General features: G+C 51.9%; 4 protein-coding genes across 4 annotated transcripts; 1 reads left to right on the top strand and 3 right to left on the bottom strand.

Annotated features, from left to right (window-relative positions):
• Positions 1-8488: 8488 nt before the first annotated feature.
• On the bottom strand, positions 8489-9883 carry J4E88_006331 (uncharacterized protein; the record flags this gene model as incomplete). The annotated part of the gene is made up of 3 exons (XM_049399957.1): positions 8489-8926; positions 8976-9335; positions 9389-9883. 3 exons carry the CDS (start codon positions 9881-9883, stop codon positions 8489-8491), a joined length of 1293 nt encoding a protein of 430 aa, XP_049254268.1.
• A 9603-nt stretch (positions 9884-19486) lies between these two features.
• Positions 19487-20494, bottom strand: J4E88_006330 (uncharacterized protein; the record flags this gene model as incomplete). The annotated part of the gene is made up of 1 exon (XM_049399956.1): positions 19487-20494. One exon carries the CDS (start codon positions 20492-20494, stop codon positions 19487-19489), a length of 1008 nt encoding a protein of 335 aa, XP_049254267.1.
• Positions 20495-20863: 369 nt separating this feature from the next.
• Positions 20864-21748, bottom strand: J4E88_006329 (uncharacterized protein; the record flags this gene model as incomplete). The annotated part of the gene is made up of 1 exon (XM_049399955.1): positions 20864-21748. The coding sequence occupies one exon, from the start codon at positions 21746-21748 to the stop codon at positions 20864-20866; it is 885 nt and encodes a 294-aa protein (XP_049254266.1).
• A 156-nt stretch (positions 21749-21904) lies between these two features.
• Positions 21905-22810, top strand: HIS7 (Histidine biosynthesis bifunctional protein hisB; the record flags this gene model as incomplete). Its single annotated transcript, XM_049399954.1, has 3 exons — positions 21905-22207; positions 22278-22464; positions 22524-22810. The coding sequence occupies 3 exons, from the start codon at positions 21905-21907 to the stop codon at positions 22808-22810; spliced, it is 777 nt and encodes a 258-aa protein (XP_049254265.1).
• Between the last annotated feature and the right edge of the window lie 137 nt (positions 22811-22947).

The raw sequence follows: 22947 nt of genomic DNA, 5'->3' as shown, positions 1-22947 counted from the left end.
ACGTTCTTCCCGGCTGCGTAATACTGCAGATGGGTTGAATTTGAGACGCCGTTACGATATGGGTGGGGTTAAGGTGTATATATGCTTGTGCGATCGCAGGCCGACCGTCATCGGCTACCTCTTTCTGCGTGTACATACCATTCTTTGCGTTCGTTGCATCAAAAGTTTGAGTATAGCAGTCTCGCTTTGTAGAGCAAAGCCCTTGTTTGTAATGTCATAGAACCTAGGGAGAAAGAGTCGCCTCTTGGAAGATTAATAGTAATTGGGTTGCAATTCAGTATTCAGGCCCACTGAAATCTAAGTTCTCGTGGTAACGTGCTTATATACACAGTTCGTCTTGACATGTTGGTAAGCTTGACCCCTCGTTGTAGGAAGCGGGGTATGCATCTTAGCACTTGGCTGTGCTCAGCACGCCCTACGAGTACATTTGTGTGGGTCGTGTATGGGATCCGGTAGTACGCTGACTCTGTTTATCTCTGGAGTGATAGATATATAGTCTCTCGAAATGTCAAGTTGTTGAAGGACATCTTCCAGGCGCTGGTTGTGTGGAGTTTGGATACACAGCATTATCAACTCATCGAATGCAAGGAAGAGACATAGGAAACGATATCAAATCACTAAACTGTCGGTACAAATACACATCATCCCTATCCAACATACCTACACATACTAACACCTCCTCCAGCCCAGCATTCCCCTGCACACCCTCACCCTCCACCATCACCACCACCAAAATGTCCACCCCTCCACCCAACCCCCCCTCCCCCATGATCCACATAACAACCGTCCACGCCGAAGGCGAAATCGGCGACGTAATAACCTCTGGCATCCCGGACCCTATCCACCTCCCTACCATGTACGCCAAACTCCAATACTTCCTCCACAACGCAGACCACTACCGCCAACGCCTAATGCAAGAGCCGCTCGGCCGCGTCTCGCAATGCATGAACCTGCTGCTCTCCCCCTGCGACCCTTCCGCCGACGCCGGTTTCCTCATTCTGGAGAGCGACGAGTATGCGCCTATGAGCGGGAGTAACACTATTTGCGTCACCACTGTGTTGTTGGAGAGTGGGATGCTGGAGATGAAAGAACCGGTTAGTAGGGTGGTGTTGGATACGGCGGCGGGGGTTGTGAGGGTGAGGGCGGAGTGTGAAGGCGGGAAGGTGAGGAGTGTGGAGTTTGATAATGTTCCTGCTTTTGTGCAGGAGCTTGGGTTGAAAATCGATGTCGAGGGCTTGGGCGTTGTAGAGGTGGATGTTGCGTGGGGTGGCATGTATTTTGTGCTTGTAGATACGGAGAAATTGGGGTTGGGGCTGAGCGTGGAGAATAGGCATGGGAGGCGGCTGGTGGAATTGGGGCAGAGGATTTTCAAAAGCGTGAAACAGGTTTATGAACCTGTTCATCCGGCGAATGAGCAGATTAGGGGGGTTAGTGCGATTGAGTTTACGGGGCCGGTGGTGGAGGAGCAGGATGGCGGTTTGGCGAGTGTCAATACGGTGGTGGTGAGCCCGGGTAGGTTCGATAGGAGTCCGTGTGGGACGGGGACTTCAGCTAGGATGGCAGTCTTGCATGCTAAAGGGCTGTTGAAGGTTGGACAGAAGTTCACCCATAAGAGTATTGTGGGGACGCAGTTTCAGTGTAGTATTTTGGGTACGACGGAAGTGGGCGGGTATGAGGCGATTCTACCGAGGGTCAAAGGGAGGGCGTGGATTACGGGGTACAGGCAGGTTTTGGTGGATAACGGGGATCCTTTTCCGGTGGGGTTTAGGGTTGGGGATGTCTGGGGTATGGAGGAGTGAGAGGTAGATGGAAGGATGGAGATGTGAGGAGATGATGAGTGTCACTGATTGGAGGATTGGGAGATAAATGTAAGGAATTGGATGAGAGTGTGAGCAGCTACATCCCCGAAAATCGATTGTATTAGCTTTAAGTACTGTGGTTCCATTTCTAGTGAGAATGGGAGAAGGGAAGCAGTGGATGCACCCACAGTGTTTCTCTCCTAATAAGGTGGCGACAGTACTAGAGAGTATCACGTAGTCAACTAGTTTTATGTTTACTATTCGCAGACGGAGGAGAGATATGACTAGAGTCTTTACAGTCCATATTTCAGCGAAATCTACACAGTGACTCTCGGACTATATGGCGTTGCAGAGTCGCATATAACGATGAACCTTTGTTACGAATGGAATGCATCCAAGCAGATGCGCCTCAGTAAAAGGAAAAACTCTCCCGCCTACATCTCAAGAAACTGAATGTGCTCTTCGCCCAATTCTGTCATGATTATGCGCCCGGGGAAGCCGACCCCCAGCCCCGTTCCGTAACAGGCACATTTGTCAAGCGCTAGCATACCTAGGTACACTTCGGATCTTCGGGCCATCTTGAAGCCCTCCGCGGATTCTGAAGACATGAGAAGCAGCAGTAACCGCCCATTTCCCAAAATCGCGGGGCATCCTCTTCTCTCCCACAACCACCCACCCCCTCAACGAAAGCTGCATCGGCGTCACAAGCCTCGCGCACGCAAAACCAGCGGTGAGAAAGACCAACACTTCGCCATGTGCCTCGCAATTCCGTTGCCCAGTCTTTTCCCAGGATGCCCTCGCTAACATGTACCAACGTTGAGAAACGGGACCGAGGCGAGAGGATGCGAAAAAGCAATTCTCACCCACACCTCCACACACCAACTTCCTGATTCGGACTGGGGACATCCCCGCCACACCACAAACTTGCCTTTCTCACCGCTGTGTGGATCAACGTACTGCGAGGCTAGAATTTAGGTTACCGGATGTGCCGTTACATGGGTGGTCATCGAGCTGAGCCAAGGGCTGGTTTGGTAGGTTGGGGGGTCTGATTGGGATATACGTTTTGCGGGGTGAATTGCTGTGGCGAAGTGTACCTAGATAGCTGAGAACGCCCCCCGATTTTCTCGCTAGCAAGTACGGGTACCATGGGAATGCGCGTCTTATGACAGCTACCAATGCCGCGGGACTGTCATTGAGAGGGGAAGATTAAAGGTATTAGCGTTGACAATTCTTCTCGTCGAATGATCACATAGTACGTGTTCTGCCAGTTTATTGGAGCGCGTAGATACACCCCGGTACCATGGCGGTACATAGCGAGATCATCATGAAGTCCTTCGTTGTGCATCGGTGTCACCGATGAGATACGTGTCTCTTGTTGGTTTACTCTACTTCACGTATCTTGGTTCAGGGTTGAAGTTTACTCGCATTAGTTAAACCTTAACGATATGCTTGAGGGAAGTATGTGGCGCACGGTCTCGCCTTGGATGTACATGATGGTAAACGGTGCACCCGCTGTAGCTTGTCGGATCGGGCTTAGCATATGGTATGGAGCGGCTGATGCATCGCATACCTTGATACATGTACATTGTAAGGTATCCTCGCAAGAGAATACTCGCCCTGTTGCATGCATGTACAGATACATGCGCGGTGTCATCACCATCATGTACACTACGGCTGGTATGGCATTAAATGGATCTGCTGGCTTCTTGCCCCAATAGTCGTGTTATCTTGATTGACGGAAAGCTAGGAGATATCCCGGTTACGGGTCGGCCTATGGTGAGCCCGGGCTGCAGCGAGTCTTCCTATGCTTAGCTGTACGCTACGCTACTTTGCGACGACCGTATTGCTGTGAAACTACTGTTTCTCGTGACGGATGTTCATGTCGTGCTGTATGTGATGCAGTGCCATTTCTACCACCGCCATATCAGAGCATTGTTGCAGTGCTAACGATGCTGTTGTACTTTTCGTATATTGAAATACGAATGGTAGTGCAGACATGCCACTAAAGCGACCCTTGATAATTGGTACATTGGTTAGATTTGGGGGCGTAGTGCTATAGAGTGGCTCTCTGAGGTTGGTAGCTAGCCACATAGTCGATGTATACTATTCTACCCAAGCACTGCAATACGACTAAGAATACGTGCAACCATATCCTTCCAACGTTAAAGACGTTATGTAGAGTGCTTCTAAAGCCTGTTGTGGAAGTGTGGCAGAAGCATTGATCGACGGAAGTTGGTCACCCGCTCTGAAACCAGGAAATGAAGCTGCACAAACGATATCAGCCACCGAGGAGACGAATATTGATTTCTACCAAATTCACCTCAGTCATCTTCCAGCCATGTTCCTTGATGTTGGTGGTATTGTCTGAGCACAGTCGTGAACAATATGGCGAGGGATGAGCCCCGTAGAGCAGATCGTTCGCTTGGAATTGCGGTAATCTTACTGAACACACGATATGTTGTGATCAGACGGTATAATTCGGAAGAATTTTCCGCAAACTCGCTATGATAGTAGATGTAGTCAATGATTTGACAGTTCTGAAGGTTGACACTTAGGCGTGGTGGGTGCTCACTGACAGGTTTGACGGCTACGCCTTGGGCGACTGACATCTCCTGTTCTGCAAGTTCCTCTCAATCTGGTACGAGACGTCGAACATCATATTGTCACGCGCGCTGGACTGATCAGCTGATCTTCGTCCTCCATATTGGTCTTACAGCCACTCAAACCCCACGCTTATGATACCTTCGTTCTCGCCAAGTCCGACGTCGCCTCTCACTGTTCCTCGGCTGGAGTAATACAACTCTGCATCCAGCCCGTCCAAGGCCCGTTCCGACCGGCCTCCTGCATCGAATGCAGGTCTACCTACAAGGAACACGACACCCTGGCTCCATTATTCCCAGAAGCTCGTTGTCTGCATGCGCATGCTCTTTCGGAAAGCTGCTGCGAGCATATGCACACGTTTTCATATGCAGACAGGGCGCCCTGGCTCCCGAGATTCTCATCTTTTACTTGCACCCGAACGGTCCATTAGAGCACAATAGCAAGCGCTGTACGACTGCGCTTGATTTTGCTACATGGAGTCGGAATTGCAGGGAGGCTGAACCGGGTTTGCGGGAGGCGTTCCCTATATGGCAGTATTGAAGACAAATCGGCTCGGGAGTGGCAACAGCCATAGACGAAAAAAACAAGACGTACGAGAACAGCATCGGCATGCCGAACAGTCGGGATAGTCCACCGAACATGAGGTGGACAAATGGCCATCTACAATGCAGGGGAAGATGCATACAGACGGACATGTCCGAGACCACGCTTTCTCTGTGAAAGTATGGAGAGCCGAGGGCCGGGGGTGAAGCGCCCATGACACTGTGTAACCTAGAAGAATGGATGTGGTTGCAGGATGCATTGGAACCCATGGTCGAGCTATCCTCGTATTGTGACTGAGATGCCGCAGGTTTGTGAGCTAGGTACAAGAACCCGACCAATGGTAGAGCAGGTGTTCGTATGTATGGCGGTCTCGAAGAGGACGTGTTCCACTCTATCCGCCTGTCAAGTCTTCATTTCGCCTAAGCACCAGCAATCTGACAGGATACAGGTGGAGGTTACTTACCTGTCAAAGTGAGACATGCATCAAGACAATACGAGCAGTTACGTACCAACAGAGATGAAGGCGTGGTATCTGAGGTTGATGCACCATGGGGCGCGTGTCGCGTACTCACGGCGAGTACCACATCCGCCGCCCGGCTTTCCCATTTTCTTCGATGGCTCCGCGTTTAAGGTTCTAGTGCTGTGACGAGTATGCAGACGAAGTCTTCCGCCACCATACAAGCCCTGCATCTGCTCTGAGAATTCTCCGAAGAGCACCGCAGAACGATATTGCAGGCGGCACTTGCGATTCGATGCAGGATGAAAGGCTGCCCAATTTAGCGAGCTGGTTTATGCCGTGTAACTTTGCGTATGTTTCAGACCACACGTTCGCAGCGCGTGAGTGGGGATACACAGTCATGTGTCTGGGGACGGGTACACACATTGCATATGCAATGTCCCAAGAAAGATCTCAGGGTAGAATGTGTGGATTAGATCTTGCAGTGCTGGGATCGGGATGTATGATGATGAAAGTGGTCGGCTCCGCGGATGCCGTCATGATGGAGCGGACCTGTAATGGTGTTTTCCTGTCGTCCAAGGTATTCTGTGTGCTTGCTGTACGGAGCATGCATCTATGGCCTCTCATTAGCCATTTGTCTCGCCGTGGCGACCAATGTGCAGCGTTCTGGCCGGGAATGCGACGTATGTTTGAGTTTCCGTCAGGCCCACCGACGAGTTTTGCAAAGCCGCGTCAATTTTGGAAGCTGCCTGACCCGCTTGAATTCGCGTTCGTGTTCTCAAGACCTCTCTTTCGCATAGATTTAACCGTAGTACGCACGACTCAGATGCCTGGCCACTGAGACAGGCGAGACAGGCCAGCTCATCAACAAGACATAGAGTTTGCCAAAGTCGGCGAGAGCTACATCGACTGACTCGAATTACCATGTTCAGGTACTCCATGGGTAACAAAAGAGGGTCCCGGTGAGACGGTAAGCTGCTTCCGGAAGATTTCAACCGAGCGAGGCAGGGGGTGCGAGCTGAGGACCGGCATCTTGACGAGAGCAGCGGGAGTGCCCCTCGGCCCTCGCAGGGGCTTCCGCGGTCCTGGTCCAGACAGCAATGCGCGTTGGAAGCGGCCTTTGCGGTCATCTGCGAACGCGGGCCAACGTCAAAAAACAACCACAGTGACATAGGTAGAGAACCAAGACCGTGCGAATTGCACACGTTGTACCACGTGTCGATATGAGGACGTTGAGAGAGTGGAGGCGAGAGGGTCAAGTTGGAGGTTGGGCGCGAGGCAGCGAGTTGTGCGCTAGCAGTGACATAGCCGCTGGCAGGCACGACCTTGCTGCTGTCGAGACGTCGACCAACAGTTTGCCCTCCCCACGCTTCGTAGACGTACCCTCAAGTTTCTGACCTTGCAAGCAGCCGCATTGATTTGAAACGCATCCTTGAGCCCAATCAGTTCCATCACGCCATGTTCCGTCCATCGAGAATCGATGCCTCGGTTTCTTGAGGTGATAGGCATCCCACCCCACGGCCGGTTCCAACTCCCACTCCAATCCACATCAGCATCGCACCCCTATCCATGTGCTCGCCCAATGCGACGAACTTTCCTATCATCAGGCCTCACCAAGGCAAGCCCAATTTTCGCGCAGTGTTGGCGGGCCTACGTCATGGCATCTTGAATTCTGGACCTGCGTAGACACACGGATCGACAATTAGGAGAGTGAAGATCGTACCCGATTTGCGGATATAACCCCACACTCGGATCCAGGTGTCAAGCGTCTGTAATGAAGGCAGCGCGTACAAGTGAGGCTTCGGGCATTTCAAGCTTAGTCGCACCGTATTTAACGTCATTTGCGACTCAAGCCGGCGAAGTTACGTACCCTGATCGTTCCAGACAATGGCCAATATCATTTGCCTTCGTGAAAGAGTCTGAGGACGCCTTGGAATCTGGCGCATCGCAGCCCAAAGATGGTGCTATTGGTCGCTTAGCGATCCGTCCTACATCCTCTTCAGAACGCCTGCATACATATGGCTTTGGAAACCTGGTCTGCGATCTGGGGGCGGCGGAAGCGCGGGATGTACATCTCTTGACCTGCCCAATTGCGCTTTATCCTCCCACTGTTGAGCCGCGGAGAAGCTCTGCGCATGATGCGATTGGTCGGTAGAGTTGCTATCAGCCTCGGTGAGGATATGGAGAGGTGGTCGGTTTTGCGATGGGGAGACTGACTGGAAAATTGGGCCAGAAAAACTGTTCATGAATCTTGAGTGTATCACTGCGGTCCACTATGGGGCCTTTGGTCTTGTGCAAGCTTGCAAGTGCTGCGCGGCGCATTACCTTAGGCAGCTTGCAACCCACTTACTCGCGCCAGTGCGTAGTTTGTCGGCAATCGGCGGCAGTGAGCCGTAGCTCAGAAACGTCAGTTCCTGTCATGAACTCTACAGGCATGGACAGCCCAGCTAAAATTTAAGGTGCGTTTGGGCGTGTAGCTAATGCAATTACACCACCCGCATGTCAAGCTACTGAGCCTTCAGGCGCAAATCTAAGCGAAGGTTGTTGCAAGCAGAACTGCGGTGAATGGGTTGGGCAGTCGCCTTGCATGTTGCATGACCAGCGGGCCAGTCGCACACCATCCAGCCGTTCAACAGCAGTTGAGCGGTGAGTCATGTTGCACCACGCTACATTTTGTTCTTGTTTGAGGGAAACCGAAAAAGATAATGGTGGTTGGGTAGATAATTGTTCTTTATGTCATGATGCTATTCTATTCGTACAATAATGCGCGCCGGGGTATGGCAACGACAGTGAAAACCTTTTGCGACCGATTGACAAACAAGCGTACATGAAATGAGGATACATGAGGTGCTAAACGCCAAACATGATGGACATACATGAAAATGCATAACAGACATTACTGATGTCGCGTGACTATACCATGACGCCTGTGTAAACGAAGAAGATGAAAGAGAAGATGCGAATGTACCCTTCGCTGCGCTAGCTTGGGTACCTATCACCCGTGACCCCGATGCCCGCAAGGTTTCAGCGCCGATATCCAAGAACTCCCACTAATTCGACCGAAGTTTTCTGAAGTGTTCAAGCGTGATCAGTACATCATCCGCTCTGGGAAGACCTTGTCGTCGTAGCCATTGCCTTGGGGCTGATGGTATCCGTTGTGCATCGGTGCACTGAAGTCGTATGCGCTGTCTGCCCTCTGGATTGGAATGGTGTCAGACGACATCGAAGAGCAGCGGCTGCTACGATCGCTGCTGTGTTGGTGGAAAGAGCTGGCGTAGCCTCGAGACATGGAAGCCATTGGCATGGAGGCGTAGGAGGAAGGGTAGGAGGAAGCAGATGCTGACATGGCGGAGATGCGCCTGTCCTTGCCACGACCTTTGATGCCCTTGTTGGAATTCTTGTAGAGCGACGCAAAGTACTCCCAAAGCTCCTTGTCCTCCTGAGAGACGTAATCCCCTGGGTTGATGGTCGCAAACTTGGTGGTGAGGTATCTAAGGGTAGCGGCGTGGAACTTGTTTTGATGCGACTAGAGTCGGTCAGTGATGTTGTAGAGGCACATGATGCGTTGGACTAACCTTGAGGTTGCCTAGTTGGGTGAACTGCTTGCCGCAGTCGTCGAGTTTGCAGCTGAAAGGCTTGATCTGTTGGTGGACGATCTTGTGCGCGCGCACATTTCCTCGTTGAGCAAATGTCTTGCCACAGATGTCGCAGCTGTACGGTCGCTCTCCAGTGTGTCGCCTCTCGTGTGTCTTGAGGTTACCAAGTTGCGAGAAAGATTGACCACAGCCAGGTGCTTTGCAAGGAAATGGCTTGTCGCCAGTGTGGGCGCGAATGTGGATCTCAAGATGTGTCTTTTGGTAAAAGCTCTTGTTGCAGTTGGGGACGGTGCATTGATAACGCTTCCTTGGCTTCTGAGCAGTCTTCACTACGTCGTCCTGTTTCGTGGTTAGCGAGGTCGGCTTAGGTGTCTCAAAGGAAGACCACATACCTTCTGCTCTGGTTCTTGGGGCGGGTTTGTCTGTTTCGCCTGGATAGCCCTCATGAGAGTGTCCACATCCGTGGCGAAGTTCACTCCACTGCCTTCAGTAGGCTCTGAGGTTGATCGCTTGCAGTCGGATGTGAATGACTGATCAGCGTACATGTGGCTATGGCCTGAATGCGCTGGCGATGTACCCTCAGACTTGACGTTGTGGTTGAAAACGTGTCGGACATCTGGCAGGGTGGGAAGCGCCTGGACATCATGGGAGGAAGCGTATGAAACGGGATGGGGCATCGCGGGCGGGTAGTATGAAGGCTGCTGCATGTTGTATGCGTTTACTGAGCTGGGGTCGTATGCGAATGCTCCTGCTTGGTATGGGACCGAGGTAGGGAGGGCGTTGCTTTGGTAGAGGGGCATGCTGATGTCCATGTGGTTTGATGTGGGTTGGTAATCGCGAGAGACGGGAGCGTTGGTGACATTCCTGGACTGGTCGTAGGGAGGCATGATGTTGGTGAGATGCATGTTGGGGATATGCATAGATTGTTCCCGTCGATCTTGCCAGATTCCAATGTTATGAGATGCAACTACAGTAGCCATTGTAGATAAGAAGGCTGATGCCACGGGATGGGCAGATGGGATGCAAGTGCGGGCTGGGCCGAGAGTTGTCGGGAATAGGTCTATCAAGTGTAGAAGAAGACAAAGTGGTGGAGATAGAGGATCAGATGACGTGGGAGTGTTGTGGACTTGCTCGATCGATCTGACTGTGGTATGGGGGAGCGTTTGGGGCTTTACATATGAATGGGCCAACTCGATATACTACGACTCTGAGCATCCCGCGAAGCAAGGATGGCGTTTGTTGTGGATCAAGCCGAAGGGACTAGGGTTAGGAGCGAGCATGGTTGCAAGAAGGACAAGGAATATCGCTCTCGCATGCAGCCAAGAATTACTGGGGTGGTGGTTTAGTGGAAGGCTAGCCAGCAGAGAATGATGGATGTACGGGGCACAGCAGCCGACCAGGATGCAGTCTCAAGGCGGAACCGGGGTATGGGCCCCAGGTGTGAACGGACGCATGGCTTCGCCGTCTCATGTGCAGTGTGGGGGTTCCATAGGACAGGACACTCAAGCCACACCCCATCGGGCGATACATTGATGACCACCGACAGTCAACCGTGCGGGCCACCCAAGAAGTCAATGTTGAGACTCTGTCAACGTGAAGGGTCAATTGTGAACCTCTGCTTCGACGGCCCGTGGTGGATGACGCGGAATTCAGGACTCATCATGCAACATGCATGACTTCAAAATGACCAAATGAGGCGGATAGCCCTTTGCGCAATTGCTTGACGAGGTACGAGTTCTCGTCTGGGCCAGGCCGGAATCCCAGTGAGGATCCTCGCATGCGGGCTTATCGTGGCTGGCAATTTCTTGGGTCGTCGGCGTAGTGTGAAGCGCGACTCCTTGTCTTCCGTACCTACACACGTGGGTGCAGATACGCGCTATTGCGTCCGATAATCGACGGCGGCGTGGCGGACGACGCTTCTTCCCGGGGCGTTGACGGGCCATGATGAAGCCCTCTCGCCAATCATCGGTGTTTCCACACACTCTCATTACCTCCACCTACGAATGGAACGTCTCAAACCCGAAGTGCCTTAGGTAATAAATGGCGGCGCCCGGACGCAGCACTGGTTAGATTTTGACGTGCCCTAGTCTGTATGGGAGACCCAGCTTGTCATCGGGGAAGCAGACGGGTATGCCGCCCCACTTCGGCTTTGTTTCAAGGCTTATGAGGTCGACCATGGTGGTGGTCGGAGCTGAAAACAGTCGCAATTGCGGTGCAGATGTGGTTGTCGACTTCGATGGTGTTTTTTATGATCGACGCGCTGGAATAGCATCACGGTTCTCACAGGGTCTCCGCCGGCGAAGGAGCGGAGAGCTCAAGGTCACGTGTGTCGCATGCTAAGCCAAACTCGGCACTAGCCCCCGAATAACTGCTCACGCGATTACGGCAATCTTGCAGTAAGACATTCATCCCACTCGACCGGTTACTTGGAACCTTCCCAAACTATTGGGTCCCTTCATCTTGTATCCTCTCCGCTACATTGCTCCGTCCTCAATCTTGCCAAAGGTACCCATAATCCCGCCTACCTAGGCAGGTGTATATTTGCTATTGACGCCCCTGCGTTACGGGCGATCACATTTATTGTTACCCGCCACAGCCTGTGGCCCAACAATGAGTTCAGGACTCTCGTGGCGTCCCGGTCGCCGACGTCTCTAGAGTGACGCTATGTACTACTAATGTACGGCACGCGCTTCCCGATGTATGCACAGTCTCTATTGCGCCATTAGACCTGCCACCAACGGCTTTTAGTACTACGATCTCTTATACCCCAAGCCAAAACGCCATCTTTGAATTTTAACTTCAAACGACGCGCCCGGATCTTTAAGCGGGTCAGGTTTCCCGTATCGACCAGACTAATATGTCTGATCTAAGATAGCCCGATTGACGACCGTTTTCTCTCGATGTATTTGAAATCACCAGCCAGTGCTGATACGAGATCAAACAGCTGCAGGGGCATCAGATCGTGTTCTTGATCTACATGCTAAGCAGCGGCGTAGGCGACTACGGGATTTCAACATACCGAGATGGCATGGCCGCCCTTCCGTCCCTCCGCTCCTCCTTAACAGCACTGGCCAGCTGTCAGTTGGTTCCTTTCAGGGTATCCCTACTGTGCAAGCAGAGCTGAATGCTGGATGGCAGCGGTCGGCCTGTACCTCTCCTAGACAAGCGCAGTAATCTTCCATCCCTCGGACTTGGTGATCGACCCCAGATAGGTTGACATTAAGATGCAACCAATCTGTGTGGCATATGTCTGTGCATGGGTGTAGCAATCGCGTTGCATGTCTTCACCGGATCACCCGCGCGGGCCCTTACGGCATTTCGACTAGAGCGCGATGGCTTCAACCTCGCATACTGGGACAGAAAGATCCGAAGGCCAGGGTTTCGTTGAGCCGCGTGGCTCGAGAGTGACTGTCCGTCCTTGGGTTAAAGCGCTTGGTGCTGGTCAGTGAGCTTTGGAGGGGTTGCAATACTAAGAAGTTCTTCTTCCGAAATCGTGGACCTGCAGTAGCCTCAAACAAGTGCTGGACACCATCATGGGACAGCAAATCTCGCTCTTTCATCTCCAAACGATGACGGACCACCATTGAGTGCTCCAGTGCAAGAACACATGCGTTTACCGAGACGTGTAAGGAGCATGCAATCTCTGTCTTTCTTCGAGCGGCTTCTGTAAGAATACGAGATACGGCCAAGAACCCAATCTTTTGCCCACGAGCAACAAGCCGAACCACTTATTCTTCAATCGTCGCCATATATATCTCAAGGCAACCTATCATTCGCGCTACCCATCCGCGGTCGGCTCGTCGATACTTTGATGACAGACGTTGGCTATGCGGACGGCAGCGGCGGCGGCGCACGGAACCAGCGGCAGCAATCCGCGGTCCTTGTTCGGTGATACTGGGCTGTGATCGCCGTATAATCGTCTGTCTGTGTTAGTGTCCGCTTCACGAGAGGTCAAATCCTTAGTGAAGCGAGTGGTTCGTCTGAACCTTATGCTAGCCAAATGACGGCATGTATGCGCGTGTCGCTAACCGAGCACAGATCCTGGGTCCGCGGGCCAAAGACGCACAGTTCGTCCTGTCAGACCCACCTTGGTTAGGCGTACAGGTCAGCCGCGAATGTCAATAACCAAACGGATAGGCCCGATCGCTTCCCCGGGGCCGCTGATGTGTTTCATCAACCATGTTCCCTGCCATCGCCATCAGATCGTGTTCAACATCGCCGTACAGTTACAGCTCTCTGTACAATCCCCTGAATGCTTCCACATGGCTTGGTACTCGCGTAGCTACACCGCATTGTATGCGAGTGTGGGAGACACAACCCTCCACGAAATCCAGGGCTCACTGTTGATCACATCTTGAGAGGCCACCAAGCTGCCGCTTAACGGTGTGCCTAGCTCACAGACTACTCCTTCGAAACCTTGATCGTTAACAGACCGACAAGCATCGCTACCGGCGCTTCACCCTTAAGCTGCCCTTCAGTCTCATTGTCCCGGTACCAGCCGTAGGCGGAAGGTACTTTGGCAGTCTGCTGAGTACCACTCATTGGATCATCTTGGATGGAATCTTCGCGGTTCATTTTAGACAGCCGTTTTACGTTAGCATTCTGCTTCGGCATGTACCATGCGGTGTTCAAATAGGCTGATCTCATACAACTACTCATTGGTACTCCAATCACCGCTCACTCTAGACAATCTGCGACATTGCGGCACTCTCCCTTGAAGCAATGCCAACGATGCACTTGAGCTTGACCGCCAGACATCTCAAAGTTGTTGACTGGGTGCTACTGCACTTTACAATCTTGGAGACCGGTCAAAACCTCAAACCACATGTGCAGTAGTCGCAATCATGTTGCAGCATTGTGTGCTTGACCAACACTCACCGCAAGTACGAAGGCATGTCTGGCAGGGGGAAAAGCGTAGGATGCTCGTAAAACAGCAGCGGCTAATAGCGATGGCAAGGCGCATGCCAAACTCGGTAGTAGCATCCAGCAATGCCGATGCAATGCAGGCGCCAAAGCTAACCATGGACAGGCACATAAGCCGGTCTGATATACACCGACAGCGATTGAATCCTATGTACCGTTAGCAGTGAATATCCTGCTCTTGGGCCCTCAACATGTTACATCACGCTGCGATACCTGGAATAACCCGGTAGAGACCCTTCACCGTACGGAACTGCCACCAGCATACCTTTGCTTCGAGCACTCACACCTCTCATGCAGATCTGCTGTATCTCGCCACTTGGATCGCCTTCCAGAAAACATCGATCTTGATGATCAAACACACTATATCTCAGTGGCGTCGCCTTCAGATCGTGCATCGCTCGCCTTCTGAGACAAGTGAGATGGCAAGCGATTGCAAAGTGTCGCCAACTCAACACCAACCTCTTCGCGGAATCTCGAAATAGCGGTAAATCGGTCTAGAAGAGTCTGGTACGCTACAAGCTTACGTGCATCCGAAGATGGTAGCGCAATGATGCTTAACGTCGGATGTTTTCAGTAACCTAGTGGACGATCACTACGTACAAGTTGCATATCATTACATGGTGTCATCTTGTCTCTGGGCAAACCTTGGGTAATGCTGCATAGTAAGCGCAGCATCTCAAGAAGCTCAATCTCCAGCCACGATGTGATGGTATGTAGTGGTGTGAAGCTCGAGTCAGTTTCCCTGCCCGTTCGTATCGGAGTCTTCATCAGATCTGATGCGCCTTCTTCGCCCCTGCGCCCGCAGAGGGGAATCTGCATTTAGAACCATGCACTGATGCATCACCGACTACACGCTAATTAGCTTGGCGTGAAAGGCCGGATCCTGAGGGTATAATCGGAAAGCGATGATGACACTATGGAATTGGACCGACAAGGGGGCGCATGAACTTCCAGGATCGCTTGATTGAAACTAACTCGTTTTATCGCGACCTGCAGGATCTGAAAACCCGATAGCGATGTACCTGAGCGTTCCGCAACAGCGGGTCGATGAAATGGCGTCAGCGAGCGATCGAGTCGTGTCTGTGGACATGAGATGTCATGTCTGAACCATGGAGCTGCTGCTGTGGCTGCTGCCGCGGCTGACCACTTGTAATTATTCTGAAATCCGCCAGCTGCAAGATAGGACTTGGAGCTCTTCAAGGACGAAGCCAAAATTGAAACTCGGTATGTGGAGGGCATATGAGTATCTCGGCTTAGCCAGTTCATCGGGTATCGTATGACGAATATGAACTGACAGTTCTTGACACCAGCAGCGGTGATTGTGCTACAGCGCTCCTGAATCCTGATCCATCTCTTTGGAACGCATCACCTTGTCCCATGACCGATTCCATCTATTCGTCTCCAGTGATGGTTAGTAAACAGCATCACCGGTCGCGAAGTGGGTATCAGAGTGGTCGGCGAGGTATTTCGATGCGCCCCACCGATCAGAACGTACCGCTCCGTGCTCTTGAGATCTAGGGTACGGCACCTTGTACCCGCCAAAGGATCATGCACAGCGCTCGAAACGGAACCGTGCTAGCTCTAGCGTACCTCTTGTCGCAATAAGGCAGAACACTGTCCACGGACTGAAAGTCCAAGATGGCGGGATGACGGACATCGCAGAGGGGGTAAGAACCTCCTTGACTCAGACCAGATACTGCCATTGTTGTTCCAGATTGGCGAGCTGCTGTGCCTTTGCGCCTTCGGCTTTGAGGGGATTTGATAGGGCGGGCGCATTTCACGACGCCACCAGGGACGCAGTGTGCATTACGCGAAGCCACTCTTCCTGCCGGCCAACACATCCACCAATGAAAGCTGCGCTTTGGGATGTCTGGAGACTCCAGGGTGCCCGCGCTCATTGTGGCGGGCTTCCGAGCGGCATCTCAACGATACTTCGGCAGCTCTTCGGCCCTTCCCAAATACCCAGTCCGCCCCGCTGGCCGCTTCCCCAACTCCAACCAGCAGTTCTCCCACACACACACGATGGGAAAAGAAAAATCAGATCTTGCTCCTTTATTCACGATAGATCCATCGCATGTCTTCGGCCCGTTTCTGACATTCCTCCAGATCTTTATCGGTGAGCCTGCCCGCTTCCGCTTCCGCATTTCGTCAATCTTGCATGACAGCCGTGCCTCTAGATCTCGGTAGCTTGCCATGTACCGACCAACCGAAGTTTCAGGCCGACAGACAGATTTATCAACGGTGCAAGCTGACGCTTCTGGCGCTGGGAATCACTCGACACATATCGTGGCATAACGCGTGGGGTTTTCGGCGAGGCCGTCATGTACGCGCAGCATGCCGACGATGCCAAACCCGCGATCGATGAGCTCCCGCAATAGCCGACGGCAGACGCGCATCACGTAACAGGCCACCTCCATCGATAGAGGTGAGCAAAGCCAGGTACAGACCTGCCACATGATACAGATGTACGCAGTGGCGACAGATTCGACCGGATTCCTATGAAGCTGCAGGAGTGTCGCTTTGGCCGATTCAGGTCGCCTGCCATCCTGGAGGAGTTTCAGGGCACGCCTCATTGACGCGTCTGCACCCTTCTTTCCCAGGAATAGGCCTTCTCTGCATGGCGAACTGCAAAAGAATGGAGCAGATCACTGTGCTGAGATCCCCCTTTCCAAATCGATGTTGATCGCCACCGCCCCCGCCGCCACCGATCGAGGGTTTCCAGCATTACGACGCTGAAATGAAGCTGAACACTCCACCAAGAGCCTATCGCCACTGGAACTTAAATCTTGCTCAGCCTCAGATGGAAGGCCTCATTGCGACTCATTACCGTTTGACACCCATGCCTGTCAGCGTATACGATCAGTTAAGCGCAAGAGATGCAAAGCTGATCGGTGTTCCTGTCTGTCCTGTCGTATTTCCTGCATGCAGCGAAGGCATCTGACTCTCCATTCAGGAACTAAAGTTCGCACTACTTCGCTGCGTACAGATTACTTGTTTCACCCCTCACCATGCTGCTCTAGCGGTCCTCCATATCGAGACTCTCAGTACTAGGGTCTTTGATGAGATATGTGAGAGCCTTTTCATTTCATTCAGATAGATGAACCTAGTGTCAAGGCATACGGTATTACACGTCCCAAAGAGGCACACATCCTGGACTAGATTGCATCGTCTTCCTTCAACTCAGTATCTCAATTTTTCTCATTCGGATTTCAAGTCCTATTTAGGACTCCATTTTAATTTTAATCGCTCACGAAAGTTTCCATTCAAACATTCCCACGATCGTATGCGCGCGATTATTCAATTCTCAATACATAGTTCGAAGACTATCCCATGTGCTCGGCATTCTTTCCCTCTTTGAAGAGGCTACAACCCATCTTCTGGACTAGAACAACAAATGATATGGTCAACTTGTGGGCATCGTCAGCCCTTTGGCTACCACGCGCCAATACATGACTCAAATTAATTCACAGTCTCTACTGCGTCCTGGCTAACTGACTTACACCCGCTACTCTTACGCCTTACTGTCTAGTCTGTAGCTGCTACAATAGCGCTCACTACTACATTTTTCTTGTGGGCATCAATATCAATTTTCATCGAGCGCAAGACTTGCAACTTACCCGCACAAGCGTCTCTGGCGCGCCCAATTTAGGACGCACATTTGACCATCGAAAATGAGAGATCACCGTTGCCAGCGTCCGCAAACTCTAGTATCGCACGAGCAGATCATATGGACCCTGGGCGCATCGCAGTTCTCTTAGTGCCAACATCTGCCATAGTTTTCGTTCAGTCCGGTCTACAAGACTATCCTCGTAGTTGATAATGGAGGCCCACAAGCCGTCTCAAACGACAGGTTACCGTGCAGGCGCCCTACTGACTTCTTCTAGCTTGAAGATAATCATCCATCATGCTTCGTCGTACATCAAGCGACAGGTACGCTAGCAGAGCTACAGGAAGAGATCTGGTTAAAAGCGCAACTGTTGGAACTTTATCCGAGACACACCCGTTATTCCGAAGATAGGACCTGGCAGGACTAAACGCTTGATAGTGGGCACAGTGGCTCTTGTTTAGTAGCACACAAATCTAGCACTGGTAAGACTTTTGCTTACTCAGAACACGCTCGTACATCATGAGACAAAGTCGACTAGTAGTGCTAAGAACCGGAAAGATGCGATCTAGGAAGCCTCACTCTGAGAGAAGTGTTTACTGATCGCTGAAGTCATATGGTCATCACTTACATATATCCAAGACACGATGTTCGTATGCAGAATAGTTTAATGCCCCAACATCTCTCTCCTTCCTATCATCGTTGCAGTTGAAAACACTCATCCTCCATCTCTTTGAAAACCTTCCAAATAACTCATCTTAGGTCGAAAATGCCCACCACCCGTCCGCCCCGACAGAAAGGAACGAACCTATCCACTTTGACCGGTAGCCCTATCAACCGCCGCGCCCGTCAACCACCCTACATCCCCACCTCTCGAGGGATACTCCAACCTAAGCGCCCAACCCAATCTCAACCGCGGAAGCCAACAAGCGACGCTCGAAAACCCACCTTAAACCACCGCTCCATCCCAAACCTCGCTTGCTAGCCCCATCTCTCGAACAATTTGGCTCCAAACAAGCGCAACGACACATGATTGGAACCCGCAGCAGATCTCCGGGGCGCCAGTCAGCTTGACATGACGTCTAGATACAATTTCGCGCCTATTGCTAGCCCGATAAGCTATCGGAGTACTACCTGAGATAGGGCTGACGTCTACCAGCCAAAAAAACGGCGCAAGTGAGGTGTTTGGTACGCTACGGAGATAGCTTGGGGCTTGGAGAGGGCAGGTTAAGCGCGGGGTGGGTTATAGGGCGGGATTATAGGGCAGATAGTCTTGTGATGGCCTTGTGGTAGTTGGTTCCACACGGAGTAGGCGATACACGCTGGGAATCTTGTTGCGACGGGTCGTTTTACGGGGCGGGCGTGAGGTGTAGTTTGGGGTGGGCTGATATGGGGCCACGGGTTTGGTACGGGTCGATCGTCATATGCATAGGGTTTGCGGACCAAGTTGTTGGTTCCTCTCTCCCGAGGTCGAGTAATGCGCGGCTATGTCGAGTAAGTCGGGTAGTTGGTTCTGGATATGTGTATCCGTGGCGGTTGGTGGTGGTTGCAAAGTTGGAGTCTGGTGGAGGAACTTCCTGTCTCTGATGATTGCAATTGCTCTTATTCGAGAATCATCTTGTGTGTAAGAAAGTAATGTGTTTCGACAATTGTGAGTAGCTCGCTGCTCGCTTTAGGTTATCGCAGTACCAGTAGGTAACGTAGGTGGAAATTAAAGAGCGACATCTTTCATAGAATGACTTGTACGAGATGTGTTGCTTGGTTTTACGCCGCACAAGCATGGCTTACAGTTGCATAATATAGAGTCTCGTGTGTGTGTAACAGCGGGCTAATTCATAAATCACCACCAGTGTTGATATGAATATCTTATCTGTTTATAGTGAACTACTATTACATCGCCTTCCGATGAAAGAGGATTGACAGAGATGATATCCTTATGAGTCCTCTCTAGATTGTCCGCTCCCTACTTCACCCCTAATAAAGCCCACATCTTCATGATGCCTGAGAGAATTAGCTCTCTAAAAACATTAGGCTGTGGTACACCCTCTCCATTCACATCAACAATGCCATCCCTTGCTGACACTGTCTTCCACTCCGCATCCGAAATCTCTCTGACCTGCCAAAGCGGATTGATACCCACCCTGGGTGTTCCAGTTAGATAAGCTACAATTGGAATCCGCAATGCAATCAAGACATCGTTGGGGCCGAATCCACTAAGTTGCAATTCGAAGCCATCTCTCGCCCGATCCGCCAGCCACGTATTGAAGTTCAAGTCGCCGACGAGATCTGCTGGTGACCCAGGACGATAACGAACGGTGATCACTGTCTTTGTAGTGTATCGGCGTCGTCGGACCTCAAGACATTTTCTGTAGAACTCGACAATGGTGGCATGTTCTTTGGAGCCGCGTAAGAAGATATGGAATTGCGGATCGTAAGTGCATCCTATGTCGAAATGGCGCGGGATCCAGGTTTCAGGATCTTTGCTAGCACAAAGGCTGTACCAATCCTCTGTGATTTCGTCATACTCATGTATCTTGAGAATCGTGCCAATGCTGCGATAATTGTTAACGAAGCTGTGAAGGCTTGTCGAGTCGATGATGAAATGTGAGGGTTCATCACGTAGCGTCTCTAGCTTGGGGGCAAGGAAAGGTGCTGCTTCTTCATGAATGAGACGGCAGGTAGCTAGTAGGGCTACTGGGAGGCTCTTCACAGCAAGCGTCATGTATGATGCTTGAGTCGTTTGCTCCTCAGATTCAGGCTTGAATGTTGGATCCCTGAGTCGATAGTGGCATGTCGAGGTCTCGATCTCCTCGTAGACCATGAATCGTAGTTCTGCGGGAAGGTCTAGGAACCGGAACGGCTTGTCTTGCGTAAGTGAGCAGGCTGGTTGGGAAGAAGATAGTAATGTATCCATAGTGCTGGATTGAAAGTAGCTTGAGTTGGAGCTTTGTTGGTTCAGTCCGCTTGACATGGTGGACCAATCTTAGTGAGTTGATTTCGTAGTAGAAAGAGTGTGAGGTCGTTGTAGAGCAAAGACCGAGAGCTTTGGCAATTTTTGTTGCCTTCCTCCTCTCTCTGTGAAAGCGCGTTATCAGTCCCGGTAAACAGGCTCAGTGACAGTTCGTCCGCGACATTCACTGTGTTTTACGCGTGAAGCGAAGCTCGTATTTCCTGAGTCGTGCGCTGGCATCCGATGGGTCTCTCGTATCTCTCCATCCAGTCCCTCGTCTTCACCTCCACGAATCTTCAATGATCCACGAAACATATACGCGAGTGCGTCCACAACACTCGAAAACAATATCGTTCGTTTCGTATAATTCATATTGGGTATCTCGTCATCTCACCTCTTCCCCTTCTTCGCACCCCCTTTCCCACCCTTCCCTTTCTTCCCACTCCCCGTAATACTCAACACATCCTTCTTACTCAAACTCAGCGTACCCCCCCTAAACTTGCCTATACTAGGCCCGCCAACCCCCCTCTCCCTCTTCTTCTCCGGCCCCTTCTTAACCACCCTATTCTCCCTCTCTAGAACAATATCCGCTTCCTTTGCATCCGCGCGCCTCTTCTCTTCCGTCGTCCGCGCTTTGTCTATCATGTGTTTGCGCTGTGCCATGGGCATCTTCTTCTGTGTGAAGATGGAGCCTTTGGCGCCGAGCGCTTGGAGGTGCAGGTCTTGTGATTTGTGGCGTGCGGCGCCGGTTGCGACGAGGGTGGGTGTGGAGGTGCCCGAGGAGGAGGCGGAGAGGAGGTGGGATTCGCGGAGGAGGCGTTGGAGGGCCATGTCGTTTTTTAGCATGGAGGATTCGTTGGAGTCGGCGTCGTCTTGTTTCTTCTTGGTTGTGGTGTTCTTTGACGCGGTGGATGCTGAGGTGGGCGGTTTCGACGACATGAAGGCTTTCATTTCTGCTCGTTCCGTCTCGTCGAGTTCGCCCGTTGGGTCTTGGTACTCGATGACTTCGACGTCATTTTCGTTGTCGCTTATGCCTGACCAGTCCGATTCCTCTTCCTCCTCTGCTTCATCTTCCACGGGCGCTTCCTCAATTTTCGGCTTCTTGGGCTCTACGGGCAGAGGCTTGAACTTTGCTTCGAATGCGCGCCGGAATATCGCCTGGAGATCTTCTGCGCCGGAGTCGTCGCCCGAGCCGGAAGAGGGAGAAGGTGATGGCGACGGTTGTTCGAGTTCTTTACGCGTTACGCGCTTCCGTTTTCCAAGTGCGGGCGCCATTATCGTGTCGTTGTGCTGGGCTGTGCTGAGCGCAAGCCGGGGCGGTCCAAAAGTTCAACCTGGGAAATTCTTAGCGCCAAATGCTCGCTCGGACCTCCGTCTTTCACTCGACCCCTCCCCCGCAACACCACCATCACCACATATACATACCGCAAGATGACGCGTTTCCGCCCTTGTATAGACCTACACGCCGGAAGCGTCAAGCAAATCGTTGGCGGAACGCTCAACACCACAACTCCCGATGTCCTAAAGACAAACTGGACCTCCGAGCACCCTTCCGCTTTCTACGCCGACCTATACAAACAACATGACCTAACAGGCGCGCACGTCATAATGCTCGGCCCAGGAAACGATCAAGCAGCGCAAGAAGCGTTGGAAGCATGGAAAGGCGGCATGCAAGTTGGCGGCGGGATTACAGAGAAGAACGCGGCGGAATGGATTGAACGAGGCGCGGACAAGGTGAGCTTTGCTTTAAAACAACACACACACACTATGATAAAAGGTAGATAAACTAATCGACGCGCAGTAGGTAATCATAACATCGTACCTCTTCCCCTCCTCCACCTTCTCCATGGACCGCCTCCGCGCCGTCCTCCAAGCCCTCGACAACGACAAAACAAAACTCGTCATCGACCTCTCCTGTAGAAGGAAAGACGACAAGTGGTTCGTTGCGACGAACAAGTGGCAGACCATTACCGACTTTGAGTTAAACCAAGGTACATACACCACACCCCTTCTTTACAATCCTAGAAAAACACCTAACAAACACAAATAGAATCGATATCCCTCCTGGAACCCCACTGCAGCGAGTTCCTCATCCACGCCGCCGACGTCGAAGGCCTACAACGCGGTATCGACCACGAACTCGTTACCAAGCTGGCAGAATGGTGCAGCATACCCGTCACGTATGCCGGTGGAGGCCGCTCGATTGAAGATTTGGAATTGGTGAAGGAGCTGAGCAAGGGCAAGGTGGATCTTACCATCGGCAGCGCACTGGATATCTTTGGCGGTTCGAGCGTCAAGTTCCAGGACTGCGTCAAGTGGAACGCGGAGCAGGCATAAGTGAGCAGGTCGTATGATCGGACAAGACTCCGATGGCTGCCACATTACTCGTAGGGGTGGAATTCGGGATACACATTGGATTGGTGACTCTGCATAGCTGAGAAGGCCATTTACATCATTCCATCACACCAAACAAA

The sequence above is a fragment of the Alternaria novae-zelandiae genome (genome assembly GCF_023758075.1).
Source record: "Alternaria novae-zelandiae strain BMP 2774 chromosome Unknown scaffold_12, whole genome shotgun sequence".
Classification (NCBI taxonomy): Eukaryota; Fungi; Ascomycota; class Dothideomycetes; order Pleosporales; family Pleosporaceae; genus Alternaria; species Alternaria novae-zelandiae.
The sequence above is the reverse complement of the archived record's forward strand: the minus strand, read 5'-3'. Positions and strand labels throughout refer to the sequence as shown.